The sequence below is a fragment of the Gymnoscopelus braueri genome (assembly GCF_963280865.1).
Source record: "Gymnoscopelus braueri genome assembly, chromosome: 9".
Classification (NCBI taxonomy): Eukaryota; Metazoa; Chordata; class Actinopteri; order Myctophiformes; family Myctophidae; genus Gymnoscopelus; species Gymnoscopelus braueri.
This window is the reverse complement of record NC_137610.1, coordinates 31,577,899-31,598,866: the sequence shown is the minus strand read 5'-3', so window position 1 is coordinate 31,598,866 and position 20,968 is coordinate 31,577,899. Positions and strand designations below refer to the sequence as shown.

Genomic DNA, 20,968 nt, shown 5'->3' with positions numbered 1-20,968 from the left:
GGGAGGGGGGGAGGGGGGATACTGATAAGGCTATGCTGCCGGTGTTTACATGGAAGCTCATATAAACTAGAGATGCCTTTTGATGCCCTATCTCCCCCTCCTCCTTGGGATATGATAGAGCTGGGAAGACGTTCTCTCACTGAGGGTTGAATTGGACCCCTTAACGATCAAGATTTCCGACAGATGTTGCAGTACAGAGTTAAGCTACAAGATTGTGACGTGCATAATCGAATCAGAATGATTGAATGTTTGCAAACAGACGGGTGTTTCCGGGTAGAATGTCTATGGATATCTACACAATATAAAATGAAGTGTCCAGAACATTATCTAGGTCTAGTTTGTCATCCTGTAAATATTTAGAATAAAATATAATTCTAACAGTCAATATCATAACATAAGTGTTCTGTTCTTCCAGAAATAACCTTAATGAATAACACTGCTCCAATGCAACGCTGCCGGCGTTATCTATCCGGAAATAAAGTTTTGGTTGTTGTGATGTCATGATTTGGTCGATTGGTGAAGCAATTTCAGTGTGAATAGGCCAATCGGTGTCTATTCAACATCAAAATCTATTTATATTTAGCTACTACAGTATGAGCAGAATACAAATTATTTAGAGACAGTTTTTCATATCAGACAGGCAGTCTCAAATTAGACTCTTTGACAGACAGTCAGCTTAGCCTAAACAGTGAATTTACTTAAATTCTTGCAGATCCAACCAATCAGCCTAGCTTTCAGAACAGGGGATATATTTATTATTGTATTATACCATTAGAAAGCAGGGTCAAAATAATTACTTTTGAACTAAATTCAAAAGCAATTCTTTAAGCTCGCTTATTGTCTCTGTCAGGCGGAAACCTTGTATCTACATATTTCATCTTTTTGTTCATAAATTACTGCCCTATTTTATTCTTTGATGATACGGTTTCATATTTTGGGTCGTGCAGAAGTAGCAAAACTAGCCGATCTACAAGCTCACAACACGTTGTGCTGGAACGTGTTATTTTCGCTATTTTTTAAACAGCCCAAAATAGGGTCTCAAGGTTGAAAGTGGTTAAGTCTGTCCTTGGGTTTTTTCAATATTTAACCAATTCAATGAGAAGTATTAACAAGAGCTTGTGACTAAATACTAACTACATTGGATCCATTGGAGCATTGGAACTTTTTTCCATTTTCTGAAAAGTAAAGGTCTTGGGATATAAAAGGTTTCTGACCAACAGCAACGATATGTGACAGACACTGTTCTGCAGAGGTGTTTCTTTGCCTGTCAATGGTCAAAAATGTTTATGTTGCTTCAGGGCGCTGGTTCTACCCATTCAGAACTACACCCATGTTTACAAGTTGAAGCTGAACGAACGACAGGACAGACATCACGTCCACATAAAGCAGCCTCCATTTTAATAAAAACCCACGGCTGATAAGCCGCAGCTGTGGGCAGCGTGCTATCTACCGTCTACTGTATGCTGAGGCAATTTCCTGCTGCACAGGAAATGAAAGAGCTGGGAGACGGAATGGGAGATGCTGCTTTGTTCCAATTGTGCGCATAAGCTATAAGATTGCAGGTGATAGCTCACTCTGACAGACAAGTCATCTATCAGCACCTCAAACACACTCCAAATGTCTTCCCTCAAAGGAATCGGTAGCACTGTGTGGACTGTCACAGGGGTTAAGATGGTCACATCTTGACGTCCCTCATACACTTGAAAGACGGGCGAAATGCCATTCGCAGTCGCCTCCAACCTGTTTTTTAAGTGAAATTAAAGGGGAATTCCCCCCCCCCCTCCTCATTTGCCGTCGTCTGGAAATGCTTTTATACCTATATTTTTTTTGTGCAAATTCACGGATGAGGGTGTTTTAAAATACAAAAAGGGAATATTTTCTTTGAAAATATCTGTGGAGCTTAATTGACGCATGATAGTCTTTTATATATACACACACACTCGGCCTGGTTTATTTCACCACGCCAAAAATAGTGGTCTGTTTATAAGTACTCCCCTAATTTTCATGTACTTCAATTTTGATATTACAAACGCTTATAACCCCATGAACTCCACCTTCCCTATTTTGGGCATGTCATAAAACTGTAGCCTGGCGTTCGTTGAAAACACACAAACAAATGGTGAAAATATCAAAGCTTTTAGATTTGCTATTTCTGCAATTTGATGTACCGAAGTATAGGGTTTAAGTGATTAAGGTTAACAAGTCTAAACTCTGGAGAGAAAAATCAAATATTCAACAAAAAGTTAAGTAAACAAATACCTGAGTCCTTCTTAAGTGGCTTTATTACCTGCAGTGCCAATTTCCATTCCAAAGCAGCTGAAATCAGTAATGCCGTTAACCTGCTTTTGCATCCTGTGGCAACGCAACAAAGTAAATCAAAGTCAAAATGGCATGAATTCAAATGCAAATGTATTTCTCAACAAAAAAAAGTAAATATTCACATCAAGGCGTAAAATTCAAGGAGTAGTTCACCCTCACAATTACTTTTTTCTATCAATTACTCACCCCATTAAGCCTTGAATTCATAAGAGGCTTTTTTTAATGTTAGACACATTCCTGATCCAATATAAAATAGATCCAATAAAGTAAATAGGGGGCCAAGCTTAACAGCTAACAACTATATTAAACAATATTGGATTATGTTAGAGTTGTTTTGGAGTTTATAAAGAAAATGTTAATATAGTTTTATTGTTAAGATTGAAGATTAAAGCGCAAAAAAAAAGACTGGGCCCCAATTTTACTTTCATTCATCAAATATTGGAATAATATCCAACAAAAATTCAAGGCTTCATGGGGTGAGCAATAGATCATTCTGGGGTGAACTACTCTTTTAAGGTCTAAAAAGATAATGCTTGTGCCAAACAAAGTACATACTGTGACTTGATTTGGTTCAAGACACAAGTATCATATACAAAAACAGATTATAACATACAGGGGGGGGGCAGCTTACCTTATATAAGACACAACATCAATAATACTTTAATTCCATAGGACATGGAATGACCAATTGAACAACAGGTAATACTGAGTGGAGCTTGTGTATCAATAATCTATTTTTGTTTGTTTGTTTTTTACGGCGTGGCACCGAATGTCCCTCATACTGTATGTAGGCCTATGTGTGTGTCCTCACATTTTGCCCAAATATGGAGCTCCACAAGTGAATTTTTGCCCAAATGAGAAGTACCACACAGCTCCAGACTGGCCACCAAGCACTGACTGACTGCACAGGAAAGAGATGCAGTCATTAGCCCCCATTTGGGTTTTTACGGCAAACCACGTTTTTTGTCATGTCATGGAGGTCAATGAGGGGGTCTGGACTGAAACCTTGCTAAAATGTGCTATGAAGTATGCTTCATACAGTAGATACGTCATAGATGACTGACGTCAGACTACTGGCCTCCTGAAGTCTGAGATCCACATGGAAGCCACGCCGTTATTAGAGCCCGTCTTGTTAATATCCGACTAGCAGCACAACAAATTGTTGACCTTAAGACACATTTCAGATGACAGAGGGCAAGATAGAGGGCCTTGTGAAAAAAATATTTAGACAATAATAATACGTTGTCAGCAACTATTGAAAAAAAAACAAAAAAAACAATGCCCAAACTAAATCTCTGAAGCTGGCTACTTAGGCGTTTCCCCCCACCCAGATGTTCTATTAATCAACTTATAAATCAATGTTGGGGCACAATGATTACTGTACTTTTCTTTCCTCTCCCTTTAAAAATTTCTCCTCAATTTAGTCGCTATGTCAATACAGTCCCTGTCCCTACTGTTGTTCTGGGGAGGGTGTGTAGACAACCACACCTCCGATACACATGGAGTCATGACTAGCTGCTTCTGTTCACCCGACAGTGAGGAGTTTCACCGGGAGGACATAACGCATGTGCAGAAACATGATCCTAAACCTTCCATTTCCACTCCCTGATGAACAGGGACCAACCTCTCCAACCGGCTTCCCACTTGCGAACGTGGCCAATAGACCTTTTTCACAGAAGCCATATTGACATAAATGGTTGTGCAATGTTACTTCCTAATAAACCCCAGGAAGATTAGCTGATGGTATGCATCAGCTAAATAGCAAATAGCAAAAATAGCAGATCTACAAGCTCAGTCACAACACGTCACATCACATTGTGAGAGGGTAGATCAGCTGTTTTTACTATTTTACAAATAGGGCTTAAGTAGAGTCTTTCCAGTGAGCCAACATGCACAATAGCAGCACCCTGGCTCTGTTGAACTTAGCAAAGCCTTAATTAATATCACTGGTAACATTACATAAATACTTGTATCAATATGGCTGCCATGAAAAAGGCCTACATTTGTTGGAGTGCCCAGCCAAGCTGGTACGAATGCGGAGGAATCAAACCCCAGTCTCCACAGTGCCACCCGGATGCCCATAATTATGATTATGATGATTATTAGTAGTTACAATAAGACACTATTTGCCCATCTTTAAAAAACATCTGCGAGAGAGAAGGAATGACTCATTTCAATGAAAGACAATAATATGGTACAAGAAATTACAAAAATAAGATTTGAATAATCTTAAATCCATTGTACATTCTTCTCCTTTCTCTCTTGTTGGGGGAGTGGCAGATAGAATGGTGTAGCACACACACTGCCTTTCTTACCCTGCGTAGGCCATATACATATCATATATATAAAAAAGATCTCCCTTGCAGCTGTGAGGCTATTGTAAAGTCTCTGTGTGGGTTTTGTTGTTTACTATGATATGAAGGCAACTTTGCAGCCGTTGGCAGGTGTTTCTCTTAAGTGTCCGTGGCCGTTAGAGCAGGCCTCCTGTCTCTGAGGGGGTCTGGGGGAGGGGGGTGCTCTCTGTGAACCCCCCAACTCTGGTGCCCCTAACCTGGGAGCCTCTGCGTCTGTGTGGAACCCCAGGACTTCACTTATTGAATGAGGCAGATCCTGAGGGGGGAAAACATTTCAGTCATTAAATAACAATGAACTCAGCTTCATACATTTAGCTAAATCTTACTATCTCACACGACTGTATCACTTAAGGAGCACTTCACCCATTTTCAATCTTATCTTCACACCCTGAAGAAGGCTGTTGTGTCGCTACGCGTGGGTTGTATCCCATTTCATGATGTATTGTTTTTAATATTTCCAATGTGAAAAAGTCACTCAATTAAGGCTTTTTAAACTTTCATGCCAGAAGAGTGCATTGGATTTTCTCCTTTTGTCATCTTCATATGATTGGTCCTTACTAATGCATATTATAAGATGGCGCAATTTCGATCTACTAACTGTGCGTCTCATTGGCGGGCTATGGACAGAAACCTGCCTACCAATATAATCAATGGGGATTCCAAGTGTAACTGAAACTACTGCCTTTGTCTTCCTGGAAAGTTAACATGCTGAAATATAAGCTATTGTTCTTGCATTAAAAAAAAAGCCCATTGATGATGTCACCGGTGGACAGGTTTCTGAACTGTCCACGGCCCACCTCTGAGACACAGAGTGAGTAGACAGAATTCAATTGATACCATCTGATGACTATTAGTGAGGACCAATAATATTATAATTATATACAGAATGACATTTCAGACCTCAAGGATAGCCAATTCATAAAACATTTGCAATGCTATAAAGGTTTGTTCAACTCAAAGGAGAAGGCTCTGATTTCAAGGAGGAGAATCATGTACAATTGAGGACTTTTAATATCCACAACACATTCAATTATAAGGATTATAATAGTGACAAAATTGTCTGTTGATATTACCTTGAAATTGTACTGTACAAGGTTTATAAACTGGTTGTACCGGTTATAATGTGCATTAACCTACCTTGCAATTTTTGATCTGCAAGCAAATAGCTTCTGCTTTTTGGAGGATTTCCTCAATATCCAGCTTCATGGAAAGTTCATTAATGTGCTGTTGAAAGGTAATGAAAGGTTTTAGAAGTTATCACACCATCAGGTCCATTCTCACTTCGACAACTTGCACAAATATACGTTAGGTTTCAGCCCGTTTGTGGGTGAGGACAAGAGGTGATTTTAGTGATGATTTGCGGAGGTCACTGTAAAGAAGCAACTATAAAAAAGAGATATACTTTGCAATTTCATTCTTGAATGCACTGACAAGGCAAAATCTAGGTTCTTGTGTCAATCTGTTTGAGGGCCATTGTTTGGGATTACATTTACGGTGACAATAGTTACCTTGAGGATTTCATTGAAGCCGTAGTTCTCCTCCATGATTTTACGTTTCTCGGAGTCGAGGATGGCACAGCACACGAGGAGATGGAAGTTTTGGCAGGGCAAGGCAGTCCACATGACCTGAGAGAGAACCAGACGTTTACTGAGAGAACAAACTACGCCAAACTTCTATCTAAATCAAAAATCAAGAAAAATATGATATCCATCTACGTGAAGAAAAATATGGTATCCATCTACATGAAGAAAAATTTGGTATCTATTAGGGGCGTGCACGGATATTCGGTTATCCTATTAAACGGGCTGCCCCTACAAAACCTTTACAAAATAATTTGTTTATTCTATAAAATATATTCTTAATTAAATGACCTAATGTGAGTCGACTCGTGTGTGTGCTAGGTGAGTTCTGGTATCAACTCATTCACTGCAAATGAGGTGTTTGACGTGACCACTGTCGATGCGCGTGCAATTAGATATGCTCTCTGGGCGAGTTCTGGAAAACTGGAACATTTACTCACCTCCCAGAGTCGCAGCACATCCTGGAAGCTAAGTTCCCTCTTGAAACGGATCAGTAACCAGCGAAAGCAAAAATACAGGAATCCAGAATCCTGTGACTCTGCAGTGTAAACACAAAAGGGTGAGAAAGGGTGAGAAATGTTTAAGTGGTGCACAGCAACTACTCTACAAATAACTAAAACAATAATGTGAAGGTAAATCAATCAATTAAGCAAGGCATAATAAAATAAAATTGTTTGGGAGCTTTAAACCGATGTTTTAACCTTTTCTCTGATTCTTGCCTTGATGTCCAGCACCTGGCCTAAATACAGGTAGAAGATGTGCACACAATCTGTGCACACAATCTCGTCTTTGAACTGTTCAATATACCTTTTTTACCAGACACCTGCCAGCCAAGCAGAAATTAGTATTTTCCCTGATCATGGTACAGGTATTAAGGGGGTTTTGCATACCAAGGTAGTTCCAGAAAGTGAGATCCAGCAGCCTTAACAGAGTACTGAGCTGAATCAGCTGGGTCTTCATGCCCTGCATCTGTTCCTCAAAGTTCTGGTGCTGCACACACACACACACACACACACACACACACGCACACACATGGTGACCGAGTAGTCATCATGATCTTCAAACTGAATACACTCTCTGGGTAACAGATAGTGATAGTCTCCAAGCAACAAATAAAATGTAACAAGGGGAGACACAGGATCCAAACTGCATTCAAATGTATCCTGGCAACAACACCACGTTCTTTCTTGATCGCAACAACAACACTGAGGTGATTTGTACCCACTGATGGTAGAGTGGCTAAGATCTTCACATCAAGACCTGCATGCATCTTTGTCTGCTCAAGGATTCAAACCTAAAAACTCCTTAGTGGGCCTCCGGTCCTTCATGGTCTACCTCCCACCTCTCCTACTGTCTATCGCAATAAAGAAATGCTAGAATAAACTGAATGTACATTTTGATAATTTCACAAACCGTTGGACCAATCAAATTCCTTGTGCACACTGCTGGTAGGCCATAGAATTGCCTGCACTAATTTATTTTCACATTAGTTTTTTATACTTAAATATTAATTGTTAGATTATTGACATCACGTGCTGGCCACATGATGTCCAAGACGCCCAATGGAGCCATGCTGTTCCCATGTGGATTGCGAGAGCTACATGATTTTCTTCTATTCGTTTTCTTTTTTAGAAGAATATACAAACGATATATTTTGTATTCATATATACTGTACTTATGCACCTTTTGTATGTTGCCTTGTCTGTCACTGCCATTGAACTATACAAAAACAGTAGCAAAGACACTGGGACTTTACCATTTGGTCCATGTAGGAGACAAAGCACCAGAATGCATCCACCTCATTCTCCATCACATAGAGGATTGGGGAGAGGAGGTCACTCATTCCCTGTACATACCCTGGAGATGGAAAAGAATATCACATTACACGCAGCAATTATAATTATCCAGCCCGCAGCAACGCATAACGCTGTAATTAGTCCTTGTCTGTTTGCGTGTTTGTTTGTTTACAAGATTACATGAGAATGGATGGCTGGATTTTGGGAATGATCAGTAGGCTGCTCTGGGGGAGATGATTAACGTTTGGATTGAAAAGTTTCATGGTCACAATCGAGAGCCATAGAATAAGAGATGTTGGAGGGTTTGCACCCCCAGGTGCATTTGTTTGATTAGTATTGGTGTTTACACAAGGACTAATGGGACTAAAGAATGCCAACATGGAAACCTGGGTTGGATGTTGATATTCTCTCTAGTAGTCTCTCGAGACCAATCTGGGAACCCATCGCCAAATGAAAAGGAAAAACAGCGCCCTCTGCTGTTTTTGACTATCTCACTTGGCTCTGGGAGGAAGTCGACGTAGCACACGTGCGCAAGGAAACCGGGGTTTTGGTCTGCCTTCAGCCTTTCACTTCCGGTGGTGCGACTATGTTTTCATTCCCACTAACAATATTTCTACACGGAACACTAACACCACTTCTCCCAGAGAACATGGATCGTTTTGGTTATAAGCCCACTTGTTTCTATGATGAAAGAGCAAGTTAAAATGTGAATATCTTTCCGTGGTTTTGTCTGCTACGAGGACGCTATTGTTAAATGAGTTTCGGTTTGTTTCGAGTGGGGAAGGATCGGCGGACACGTAAATCCCGCCCACTACATTTGATTGGGTAAAGCGCGGCCTGCTTCCTGATCTGAAGGCACGCCCACTTGTAGGCCAGTGGGTACGCGATATGACGAACCCCCCCGACAGATTCAAACGCAGAGCAGAATCTGTTCTTGAGAGATTACTCGAGACAGACTGCTGGCTCACACAATTTACCTTGTATGTCCAAAACCGTTCCATTTTTATAATTATTAACTATTTAAAACAGGGAAAATAGCTGATCTACATGCACGCAACACCTCTCGGTGTGCTTGTAGATCTGGTGTTTTCACTACTTTTGTGTGACACTCCTGTATGACAAAGTAGAGCTTTAATTAAGAAAACAATTGAAGGTTCCAAAGTTTCTGCCTGACAGCAACTAAATGACAACAGAAGCACTAAAAAATATTGATTCATGGGAAGAAATATTTCAAATTAAATAAAAACATTTATTATGACACAAACCACAGTGAGTGACATCTTGCATACAGATTCTCATAATAAATAACACAAATTGAATCCATTTATCAGAGAATATGTTAATCCTATCCTTATGCCTAGAAGTGATGGTATGGCTCACCCAGGTCGAAGTCGTACATGCTGTATGTCATCAAGATGTCATGGAGTAGAACCAGGCCAGGGTTGTCAATGCCTTCATAAAACCTGTTCGTCCTGTCTGTTCGGTTCACGTCTTTCTCTGAGGAGTCAAAAGAAGTGATGGTGGCGGTACAAAGGGTAGTCATGTGTAATGAAAGTGCATGGAGCATGCAAGTAGCATATTTTCAAATATACATATCAAACTCCAGCATTAATTGCATTGTGCTTCCCTGTTTCATTGTACAAAATGTGTGATCCTGTAGTCAATACGTACTTAATTCTACTAAGTGCTGAAGCTGGACTGTGTGCATGAATGTCCAGACAGACACGTCAGTGGCATATAAAGTGTTTCTGACACAACTTGTTTTTATCCATTACATTATACTGACTAAGGTGGCATATTATTATTGTCATCATCATCATCATCATCATATAATGAAGGTAGGTGATTGGGAAAGCATTAGTCATGAAAATCAACCAGTAAAAGAAAAAGTAAACAAAACTAATCTGTTGTTACCTATGAGACTCTTGTAATCTCTTAACCTGGAGTTTCTCCTCTCCTGCTCTTCACTGACTGACTTCCATTGAAGTTTCATCCTGAAGTACTCGTCCCTTTGGCACAAGGAAAGACGGACATGCACTGTGTTAACTAACAAACGATAAAGAGGCCAGAATGTTTGGAAAGAAACAACAAGCTTTCGAGGTAATAATATGTTACAATATGCATGCATCACTCTTTCCAAATGATGGGGTGTCCCTGATAACTTTGTTTCTTTTTCGTGACAGCTTGTATTCTTCTATATCCAGAGCACGTATCTATTCACATCTTGGTATTCCTTGCTGATTAACCACTTGAACCCAGCATCCCTATTCTGAGGACCGTTCGCCAAAAATAAGCTCACAACATGATGTGACACAAGCTTGTAGATGTCAAAGGATTTTGACACAATTTTGAAGCATGGTTACGCAGACCCCTTACGTTTTTCTTCTCTGTAGGTTTTTCCTCTCGTCCAAGGTGCTGTCCCAAGGGAAATACCCCAAAAGAAACTTCCAGGCCTCTTTCCTCACTGCATGGCATAATCCCTGCAGGATCATAAGTGTAAAGAGAGACCCGGGTCAATTGGAGGACATATTGTCACAATATAAAATAAATCCCTGCTGAATATTTAACAGAAACTGAAACGGTTGGGCAGTGATTTTTTTCTATTGTACGGTAAGTAAGTACTAAGTAGGTAATGTTGGTAGGTATGTTTATTTATTGTTTCTCAAATGGGGGTACTGTACGTGAAACAGTGGAAAATTAAAACAATTTTACTGTTATGTGTGATAAAACATAAGAAATTGTTTTGTGAACCTGCTGATCTGTAAAGTAAGTGTAAAATCTAATAAAATCAACATGACTAGGACTAGTTATTTGCACATTATTTGAACATATATTGACATCAACTGGGCTTACTGAAAGGTTATAGTCACAGTTTACAATAAATCTGCTCAGAAGGCACTAATTGCAACTCTTTCACTGCATTTCTTATTTGTAATGCTATATTCCTCAAAGGGCAGGTTATCATTCATTCATAGCATCATATGCTAGCAATGGTTTTCTCTTCTCAAAATGTCCAAGTCATTAAATCCTGGCAGGGAAATGTTGATTAATAAAGAAAATTCAACATGCCCCTTTGAAGATGACTTGTTTGAGCTGAGGGACGCTCAACATGCGTCCCTCTGCGTCCTGGTGCTCAACCCAGTCCTCAGCTGACAGCGGCTCTCTCCTCTGGACCTCTGGTCTGCTTCCCAGATCAATCTGAGATGCACAAAGCAACAGTCCAGTCAAATTCACCCATGACTGTACACAGTCACCTACTGTATACAGTCTCTCTAATCACTCACTCTGGTGATGACTTCAAAACCAGGCTCTTCCTGCTGGTTGATGTCCAGGCCTGGGATGACCTCCGTGAGCAGGTCGGCCACCTCCTCTGGGGGACGCTGTTGCTGTTCGTCTGCAATCCAGAAGGCATCATATATGTAGTTGGTGACCCTGGAGAAGCCTCCAAGCGTTGCCTCATATGGCTCCTTCGTCAGTTTCTGTGGGAGAGTGGCGTCTAGTTAAAATAAAGTTGGTTCCTTCCTTTTCTTTGTGTAAAGTGACTTTGGGTACTTAGAAAAGCGCTATATAAATCTAAGCTATTATTAAATCTGGGCTATAATTAAATCCAAATCCTGAGCTCATCTACCAACACATATACTGGTGAGACACATTAAAATAAATACTGAAGTCGGTATTGCATTTGATCCTATGTGTAGCAGTTTTTGACGACATCGGGGACCCATATTTATTCGATCGGTCGTATGCTAGTGGGTACCGCACTGGGTACTCTGAGAATGGGTACAACGGGTACTCTGAGGCACCTCTTCCACCAAAAGAACTTTGATTCTAGAACTGGTTCTGTTCTAGATTCTTGGAACCTTGGTGCTTTCACGGAACCGGCCACAAACCGGCTAGCGTTTCCACCAGTTTTAAGCACCAGATTTAGGTGACATAGTTGAATGGTTAAGAGAGCCCATTTGGGGAGCAAGAGTCCCCAGTTGTAGTGATGGGTCATTCGTGATCAATTCGTTCAAAAGAACTACCGGTAGTTCATTGCCGTGAAGTGAACAGGAACAAACTAGTTCACTTTCTGAAACTGTTACGTTCACGCTTTCGTTCATGCCCCCCATTCCCTCTCCACGAACACAGGACGGGAGGGCGGGCTGTTCCCGCGACAGACAAACAGCGGTGCGGTTTAGTTGTATTTCACTAGACTAGACAATAGCACTAGTACTGAACGGTGAACACGAACGGATCATTGCCGTGAACATGAACGAAATCGTTCGTTCACTGAAATGAATGTTTTTCCCCACCACTACCCAGTTGCCCCAGTTTCAATTCGAGGCCTGGCCAGCAAGGTGTTGAATATGATGGGTCGAACTGTCCATTTCACGGGGTAAATTCAATCGACAATCGACCGTTTCCTTTTCTTTTTTTAATGACGATTTTTCGCATCTGCTTCCAACTTGTAGAATAGTGACACGCCCACTTTTCTTCCCAGATCAGGTCAAGAAAATACAAATGTTTTTTGGTTCCAGTTCCGAACCAACTTTTAGGGTTCTGAACCAATTCATTTTCAGTTGAAACACTCTGAACTGGTTCAAAATTTGGCGGGAAAAAAATAACCGAACCGGTTCAACCCCGTGGAAAAGAGGCCTGAGAGCAAGTGCAACAGGTATTTTATAAACAGATGGGGCATGCCTTCCCAACTTGCATTGTGCCCAGAGAGCACCATTATAATATAGATTATAATAATTTACAATTAGGCATACTGTATAGCAGACGCTCTTATCCAGACCAACTTACTTGTGCAAAATTATAGTAAAAGGCATTAACCCTAGACAACAAACAACATTAAATAAATATACAGTCACATTAAATAGAGCGTAAAGGAAACATCCTTACATTGACCAGGCCATAATTTTTGTCATCCAGAAGATTCTCAAAGGACTGGGAGAGAGCCTTGTTGGGAGTGGTGACCAGCAGGCAGCTTTCATTATCTGGTGACCTTCAAAACAAAGAGGGGAAAAAACATGTTTTAATACCAATAGAATTGAGTCTAACGGTCTTCATCAAATGAATAATATCAACATGCAGTCAGGGCCTCCGCTGCTATTTTATGCATTTTGTGCGTTTATTGTGTGTTTCATGGTAATGCGTTTTGGTTCATCACACATTCTATTTTGAGCCCTTAGCTCTGAGCTCGGTAAAATCTGCACATGGCTCGCTGATAACAAACTGTCATTATACCTAGGTAAAACTGAATCCATTCATTGTGGGTCCAAAATTAAACTCATGGCCTGATACTAAGCACTTTCAGTCAGTGAGTCAGGCTAGTTATGCAAAGAGTTTTACTGAACAATTCAAAACGTCTTTCATGTCTGTCGCCGTTATGCTTTTCAGTGATATGATTTAATTATATTGATTGTATCCACCTCTACATCGCATCATGTTTTTCAACTAATTCAAGGTTTGTTACGTCATTATTGTCTTTTATGTTAGTGTTTGTTGGCCAACTTGGTATTCATTAGGGATTCAAAAAGCTGTCAATTAGTGCAGGTTGAAATACTAACAATCATAAACAATAACTGTAACATCAGAACTAATTCGCACTCCTTTAATTTGTGTTTAACTGTAATGTTATGCTCTCTAGTCTACAACAGCAATCACTGCAGCATGAATACAGAGGATGCTGCATTGGTGGTATTGGAACCTAGCTATGGAGGTCAACACCAATAAGACAAAACAATCTAGGCTGACAAGAGACAAAGGCATGGTGGTATGACGTCACACGCCATTCACAGTTCACACCTGATGCTTGCGTCTGCGGCATTTAATCCAAACAATTTCATTATGAAAACCTTTGATAAGAACTTTAATAACAGCTATCTGCCAGCAGATAGAGAAACAGATTGCCCGTGTCCACCACAAATCATTTGCTGTGATATTTGGCTCAAAAGGGAAGAGTATGGCTCTGTGCTGCAGGCTGTCCACCAGCTCAGACATCAAAAAAGTAAACAGATGAGGGTAGACAGAGAATCCCTTTGCTTTTGACCTTATGCAAATCACTTGAATTAGCATATAGATAACATGTATACATACATATCATTGAACTAAAAGCAAATTCATATGGTAGTCTTTTAAGTGGGTTACTTATATTGAAATCTTTCCATTTCACTGGAATGATATAAATATCTGTTTGTTGCCAATGTTTCAGTTCCTGATTACAGCAAGTTCAGAAACATCACTCCACTCACTAGCCCAGTCACTTGCTTTATAACAGGATTAACTTCATAAATACTCTTCTGAATTGATTTTGGAGGGTGAAATTATGTTGTTGAATTACCATAACACCATAGTGTTACCATGACACCATAGTGTCATGTTAATGTGATTAAATAAATGACCACCAGTATTGCTTGTATGTGTAATTACAGGATAAATCAATTCAGGATAAATTCAATGATTTAACATGTCATGAAATAAAGGGGCTCATTTGTGAGTCAAGAAGGGTGGTGTCTAGAAGGTATCCAGTAAATTACAGGAGGCTAAATCTATGTACAGCAAAAGCTAATGAAACTTAATTATAACATTAAGTAATTAAAGGTTCTCCAAAATGTGGAAAAACATGTGGAAAAACTACTGGTTAGTAAATAACAGGGTAGACGCATGGTAATGTCCCACCCTGGAAGAGGATACTCACTCGCTGAGCAACACGTATCTCCTGAGGCTGTCCAGGAACTCTCTGCTGCCGCCATGGTGGAAGTGGAGGGCTGGCAGGGAAGCGGAGGACTCCTTCAGCTTGAAGAGAAGGTAGGACCAACCTTCCTCTTTCACTGTGATGGACCGGAGGTCACCAACACTGAAACTGAATGCCCACCTACTCTTCTCCTGACTGTGGTGCAGGGAACCTGAAAGTGAGAGGAAGTCAATGGGTTGCGTTTGTGCATTGTTGCAGTTTGACACAAGTCATACTTTTTTTCTTCAACCAATCAATAGAGAACAATGGTGTGTATTGACTTTTTCAGGACATTGATATGGTCAAATGACTCCAGGAAGAAAGAATACATCAAACTGTAGAACACAAACACCAGTTTCACATCCTCAATATTGCAGCGTAAAACCACTTGTTTGTAAGACTGTTAAAATTTTACACACTTTCTCCATTTGTACATGTCTTCTTCTTGAAGGAGACGGCGTTAATCATGTCCCACTCCGTCTCGTAGCTCTGCTGTGACTCCAGTTGGGACCGCTCACCTGCACCCTGGGACCGCTCACCTGCACCCTGGGACTGAACTGGATCCATGACTGAACTGGAATCCTGGCGAAGCACAAAGAGATTCACTTGTGTTAACCATTTTAAACATGGTGTCCCTAACTTAGGCAATTTTTGGGGCGAAAATCTAATTATCTAATTAATAATAATAATCCTAGCTAAGGTAAACCCCATCTCCCCCCTAAACAACTGGAGATGGCAATCTATGCCTTCATATTCTCTAGACTCGATTACTGGAATTCTTTGTACACCGGTATTAAGCAGTCTTCACTTAGGCGCCGCAGCAATCAAAATGCAGATGCTCGCCTCCTCCTTACAAAAAAAACGCGACCATATCCCCAGTTTTACCTGCACTTCATTGGCTCCCTGTCAATTTTACAATTCATTTTAAAGGTGCTTGTATTTGTTTATAAATCCCTACATGGGCTGGCCCTGTTATATCTCGCAGAACTCTTGTGCCCTTATACCCCAGTCAGAGCACTGAGACCTGCTGACAAGCTGCTCCTGGCTGATCCAAAACCAGACTAATAAGCAGGGGTGACCATGCCTTTGCTGCTGCAGCCCCCAGGCACTGGAATAGACTGCCCCTCCCTATTATAAGAGCTCAGTCTGTAGAGGTTTTTAAATCTCTCCTTAACTTAAGACTCACTTCTTTTCATTGGATTTTACACCGAGTTTATTTTATTTCTTTCATTTGATGTGTTTTTGATGCTATGTGACTATGTGAGTGCACATGCACATGCATATATATGCAATTTTAATTGTTTTAAATGTGGTTGATTTTATATGAAATCTGATGGCTGATTACAATACCAGTGAAAGAAGAAATCCGACTCTCTAAAGCTGAAATTGACAGGTGGGTAGTTTCAATATCTCACCTAGATTTCTACCATCACCAAATCCTTGTGAAAGGAATACATACAGTACCTATTTAACAAAATGTCAATGTATTAGTCATAGGCAAGCCCTGGGCCTTTCTCCATCAATATAGTATGCAGTGAAAATATTATTGGCTGCACTGGCCATTGGATTGCATCCACAAAAAAGTGGCAAATGGCAATATTACGTATTAATAATAACAGATTTTGTAAATGTACTGTGACTGATAAACACTTTGTAACGTACTAAATAGCCGTCTGCTCTTATATAACAAAGTTAGGAGTAACTGTAATTAGCGTTGTCAGTTGTCACGATTATGAAATTTTGCATGACGATTCATTGTTATACAATTAATAGCGATTTACGAATTAATTGTGTGGCTTTAAACGGTTTTGTAAACAGAAGTTGCAAGGGGCAGATATGACAAAAAAAAACAATAATCAAAATAGATAGCCAAAACACGCCATATTTAATATTTTAGACAAAAAAAAAAATTTAAAATGTTTTTTAAAATGTTTTAAAAGGTATGAACCTTTCTCAACATGGAAACAACTATGACGATTATGCAAAATAATTGTGATTAACTCAAATAATTGCGATTATGTAGTAATTATGACCTAACTGCATGGCCTAACTGCAATGTTGAAAATCAAGACTGAAACAAACCTTCCCAGCACAGAGTATGTTGGATGGGTCAACGGTATCTTCCAATGGTTTGTATTCCACAATGATTTCAGCATCCTGATAAGAGAAGATATTATAATCAACAAAGACGTGCTGAATGTGGCTATAACCTCAGCTCTCTTACAGCATGAAAAATGTACCTCATTTCATGGTTCATTGTACTACAAACCATAGACAAAGGGTGGGTGGCTGACTACGGTGCAACATATTTCAAAATCAGGTTACCATGGAATTAGGAGTACCTTGTCAATAATGCGAAGTGACCCTGAAATGAGTAGATCTTGCTCAATGCCATCGTCATCTGTGTTTGAATGTATGAACACCCCTTCGTGTTCATATACAGCCTAAAAGAGAGGTGGTAAACTTCAACGGACAGGTAGTCTCAGGCAATACACACATTCAAATGCAGCATTGAGAATGTGAGATATAACCGAAATAACAGGTTAATTAATTGAAACACTGAAGAATGGACCCCTTTGAGACACAACTCGAAAGTTATGTTTTCAATCAGTCACTGAGCCTGCTAAACAAGATTAGCTGGCTGCTTATAAACACAAACAATAGCTTTATTTAAAACAGAAACCACTGGGCCCATACTGTATGACAATGTCTATGCTCGCCTCAACGGTAACAGGATAGGTGGGCAGTCTGGGCACCAAAGAAGAGTGGGCACCTCGGTGTTGAAATTATAAAGTAAAGTATACATAATTAGAACGTGCTTCAATATTCGACAATTAAGGTCCAATATTTCTACAATGGTTACAAAACCTGTATATCCAGTCATTTTGGGGCATAAACAAGAAGTTGAAGGATAAAATAAAGTCTGATAATGATGTACCGTGCATGTTCACATCATGTATACTTTACATTACTTAATGACTTTTTCTCTTTTACATTTTAGAGTAGATAAAATGTCCCTATGTGTAAGTGCCCAGACTGCCCACCTATCCTGTATCCGCTTCAACTACTGTTAGCTAATGCTAACGTTAGGTCTTTAGCACTTGTAATTAAACAATGCTGCACGTCGTCAACAGCTCATAATGTGCGAGGTAGAGACCGTAGGATCGCTGCAGTTATAAGTCAGAGAGAAAGCAGAACACCAACATGTCGGGATGCTGTGTGGCTAACGTTAGCATCTAGACTAAAGGGGAGTCAGGTCATAAGAGTTGAGGCGCATTCGTGGCGTGTTTGTGTGGCACCAAACAACAAGCCACAGGCATCGTCGTACGACGGCGGCGCGCGCCAAAAACAGCCGATGCACAAGCTCACAACACGTCGCTTGGCGACGCGTTGTGAGCTTGAAGATCGACTGTTTTTTGTGGCGCGCGCCGCCGTCGTATGAGTCCGACCGAGCATAAATTGTAGGCATAACGTAGGATGTTAGCTAGCTGTTAGTTTGCTACTGAAAATAACGCTGAACAACTACCGGGGGTGAAAGGAGGTTAGACACCCGATATGTCTCGGTTGTTATAAGCACGTAACTTGCGATAATTGTGAACACAGAACACAAAGGGAGGTTATTTTTTCCAGTACCTTGGGAGGAGTATTGGCCGCCATGTCGCCAGTTGCCTTGCACTCTACAGATGACGGAGGCTCACGTGCCTGACTGTCAACTTCCAAAACAACCACAACAACACTGACAAGTCATCTTCCGGCCCGGGGGGCGGAGATGTAAGAAGAAGGAGCGGACACAATCGTCATATCCTGTGGAAAAGCAACTTGGAAAAGAAAAACAAATCTGAAAGTTTTATTTGTCACTGGTGGGTGCAAGATGCGAAATGCTAATTTTGTGCGATCAACTCTGGTGTTGTAACAACAATAACAATAGATTCCATTACATACAGTCTCTGTCTCAGTGTAGCTTAGTGTGTGGCGCCCCCTATGGACAGAGGTGGCCCCTCAACATAATTATGATGGGGTTGATTCAGATGAGTTCGGGTTCATCCATAGGGTTTGTTCATTCATTTGAGGTTACTTTCATTCATGATATGGCGTTTTTTTTCCTCACAGAAATGGGCCCCTCCCACAAATCTTTGATGCCAATTATAGTAAAATGTATAGAATATATAAGATTTGGCGCTCATTGTCACATAATATTTTTTACCTAATTTGGTGAAAACAATTATGACACACACACACACACACACACACACACACACACACACACACACACACACACACACTGTCATAGTACCAGTGCTGTTTGTTTCTCTGGAGTCCCACACAGCTGTAGAGGAACAGCCTGATTTATACATGCAAGAACTGTAACTGACAACTTGTGAATTTGTGCAGGGTATTCACGTATGTCATAACGCAAAGCAACAGGGCTGGATGGAATCTATGGAGTTATATTTTTGCCAAAATGTAATAACAAATAGAGCATGTTTTGCAAATGATTCACTGACAGTGTGTTTTGCAAATGCAAAACATCATTAACAAACAAATGCACTTTGTTTTGCAAATAGAAAGCACACAAATCCTACAGATATTACAACTAGCAAGAAAAACATATATAAAGACTAAATAAATATTACAACTATTAAAAATATGTCCTAGAAAGACAGAAATATCAGTGGAACAAAAATGCATGTCCTGCAAAGACAAAAACATAGGGCCTTGGGCACATATAGGACCCTAGGAATAAAGGACTCTTATGTTCCCATGTCCCAAGCTGGGACATTTTCCTCAGTCTCTATTGAGAGAAGCGTTTAGGGCCTGACTTCACTTAAAGGAGTAGATCACCCAAAAATTACTTATTTTATATCAATTACACACCCCATGAAGCCTTTAATTCATGGAGATTTTTTTAGTTTTTGTTGCATTCCTAAGCCAATAATTTGATGACCGGTGGAAGATGCTAATGTCTCCGGTAAGAGACTTAAAGGAGACTCTTTGAGTCTCCTACCAGAAACGCAGCCGGTCATCAAATTATTGGCTTATGATTGCGACAAAAACAAAAGAATCTCCATGAATTCAAGGCTTCATGGGATTGATAGAATTAATTGATAGAAAATATGCAATTTTTTGGGTGAACTACTCCTTTAACATTTATATCCTCAGTAGTCTAGTATTTGGTGACATCAGCAACGTTTGACGTAACGTCAATGCTTTTTCTACATGGGCAAAAAGCTGCTCAAACTATGTTTATTTTTTTACATATATCTGTATTGACAACATGTGGCAGCAAACTTTAAGGGCCTAGGTTACAGGTCAAAGTAAAAGGTCATAAGAATACATTTTACAAAATAACTACACACTCACAGCACACATAGATACAAGCACACATAGATAAAAGTGATCTAAATGATTGCAGCTACTCTGACCTATCTGAAGTAAAGCAAAGAAAATGTCAAAAACAAAAATAAATTCCTCCTGTTTTATTGGCAGTATAATGTGCACACAAAATATATTTGCATAATAAAAAGTGAAATAAAACAAAGTACATTATTAAAGAGCTTCAAAGGGCCTTTAAAACTAAAAATAAGTGGACACTGGCCTAGGTCAGGGCCACGTCTCCTGACAATCTCCTGAATTGTCATTTCTCCTGGATTTGGTATCAAACTCCCCAAATTCACCAGAACACAGGAAATTACATCTACTATGTTAACTTAACACCTAACCTAAACTAACACAATCGTGGAGGGGTGCTTAAAAGGTTTCTGGGGGAGGACCCCCCACTTGGGGGTGTGGTCAGTGTATGCCATCATAGGTGTCTAGAGGAAAGGCCATGGGGTCACCAAAATCTGATTAAGATGATAAGATCTTGAGTGCAAATTTATGTTTTGGTTTGAGAGTGGTGCAAGACAAAAGGTCATGGTGTCTGTGAGGGAATTATGAGATAATGCTAATATTCTGTATTTATTTTGATGTGCTTACTTCCCTGGAGTCATTATAATGATGCTGTATTTTAAAACTTGTGAAAGGTAATATATCTGACGAATGAAAATTTCACAGATCTTGCTTTAAGAAAGGTATATGTTAATAGTTACTTCCTATACAACGTGGTTTTAGTCTCCTTTTTTAGATTTAGTTTGTTCTATTATGCAGAATGTATTTTCATATTGTAGTTTTGTATGTAACCAAGTTAATTACTTGAGA

At 40.0% G+C, this 20,968-nt stretch overlaps 1 protein-coding gene across 1 annotated transcript; it reads right to left on the bottom strand.

Moving 5' to 3' along the window:
- Positions 1-2,264: 2,264 nt before the first annotated feature.
- On the bottom strand, positions 2,265-18,514 carry tbc1d15 (TBC1 domain family, member 15). The gene is made up of 17 exons (XM_080436781.1): positions 18,404-18,514; positions 17,113-17,214; positions 16,853-16,927; positions 15,190-15,352; positions 14,735-14,942; positions 12,937-13,039; positions 11,334-11,528; positions 11,119-11,247; positions 10,426-10,529; positions 9,964-10,058; positions 9,430-9,546; positions 8,010-8,110; positions 7,144-7,243; positions 6,694-6,791; positions 6,182-6,298; positions 5,811-5,897; positions 2,265-4,929 (listed from the first exon to the last, which is right to left on the bottom strand). Exons 1-17 carry the CDS (start codon positions 18,425-18,427, stop codon positions 4,729-4,731), a joined length of 2,019 nt encoding a protein of 672 aa, XP_080292907.1. The 5' UTR covers positions 18,428-18,514; the 3' UTR covers positions 2,265-4,728.
- Between the last annotated feature and the right edge of the window lie 2,454 nt (positions 18,515-20,968).

Excerpts from the sequence above, each read along its gene's own strand:
- tbc1d15 (XM_080436781.1), bottom strand. The coding sequence starts at position 18,427 with ATGGCGGCCAATACTCCTCCCAAG. Across the intron at positions 10,530-11,118 it reads AACAAGTCATCTTCAAAGGG|GGATTATGCCATGCAGTGAG; the intron begins GCATGTTGAATT and ends ATGATCCTGCAG. Across the intron at positions 4,930-5,810 it reads TGCAGATCAAAAATTGCAAG|GATCTGCCTCATTCAATAAG; the intron begins GTAGGTTAATGC and ends TTCCCCCCTCAG.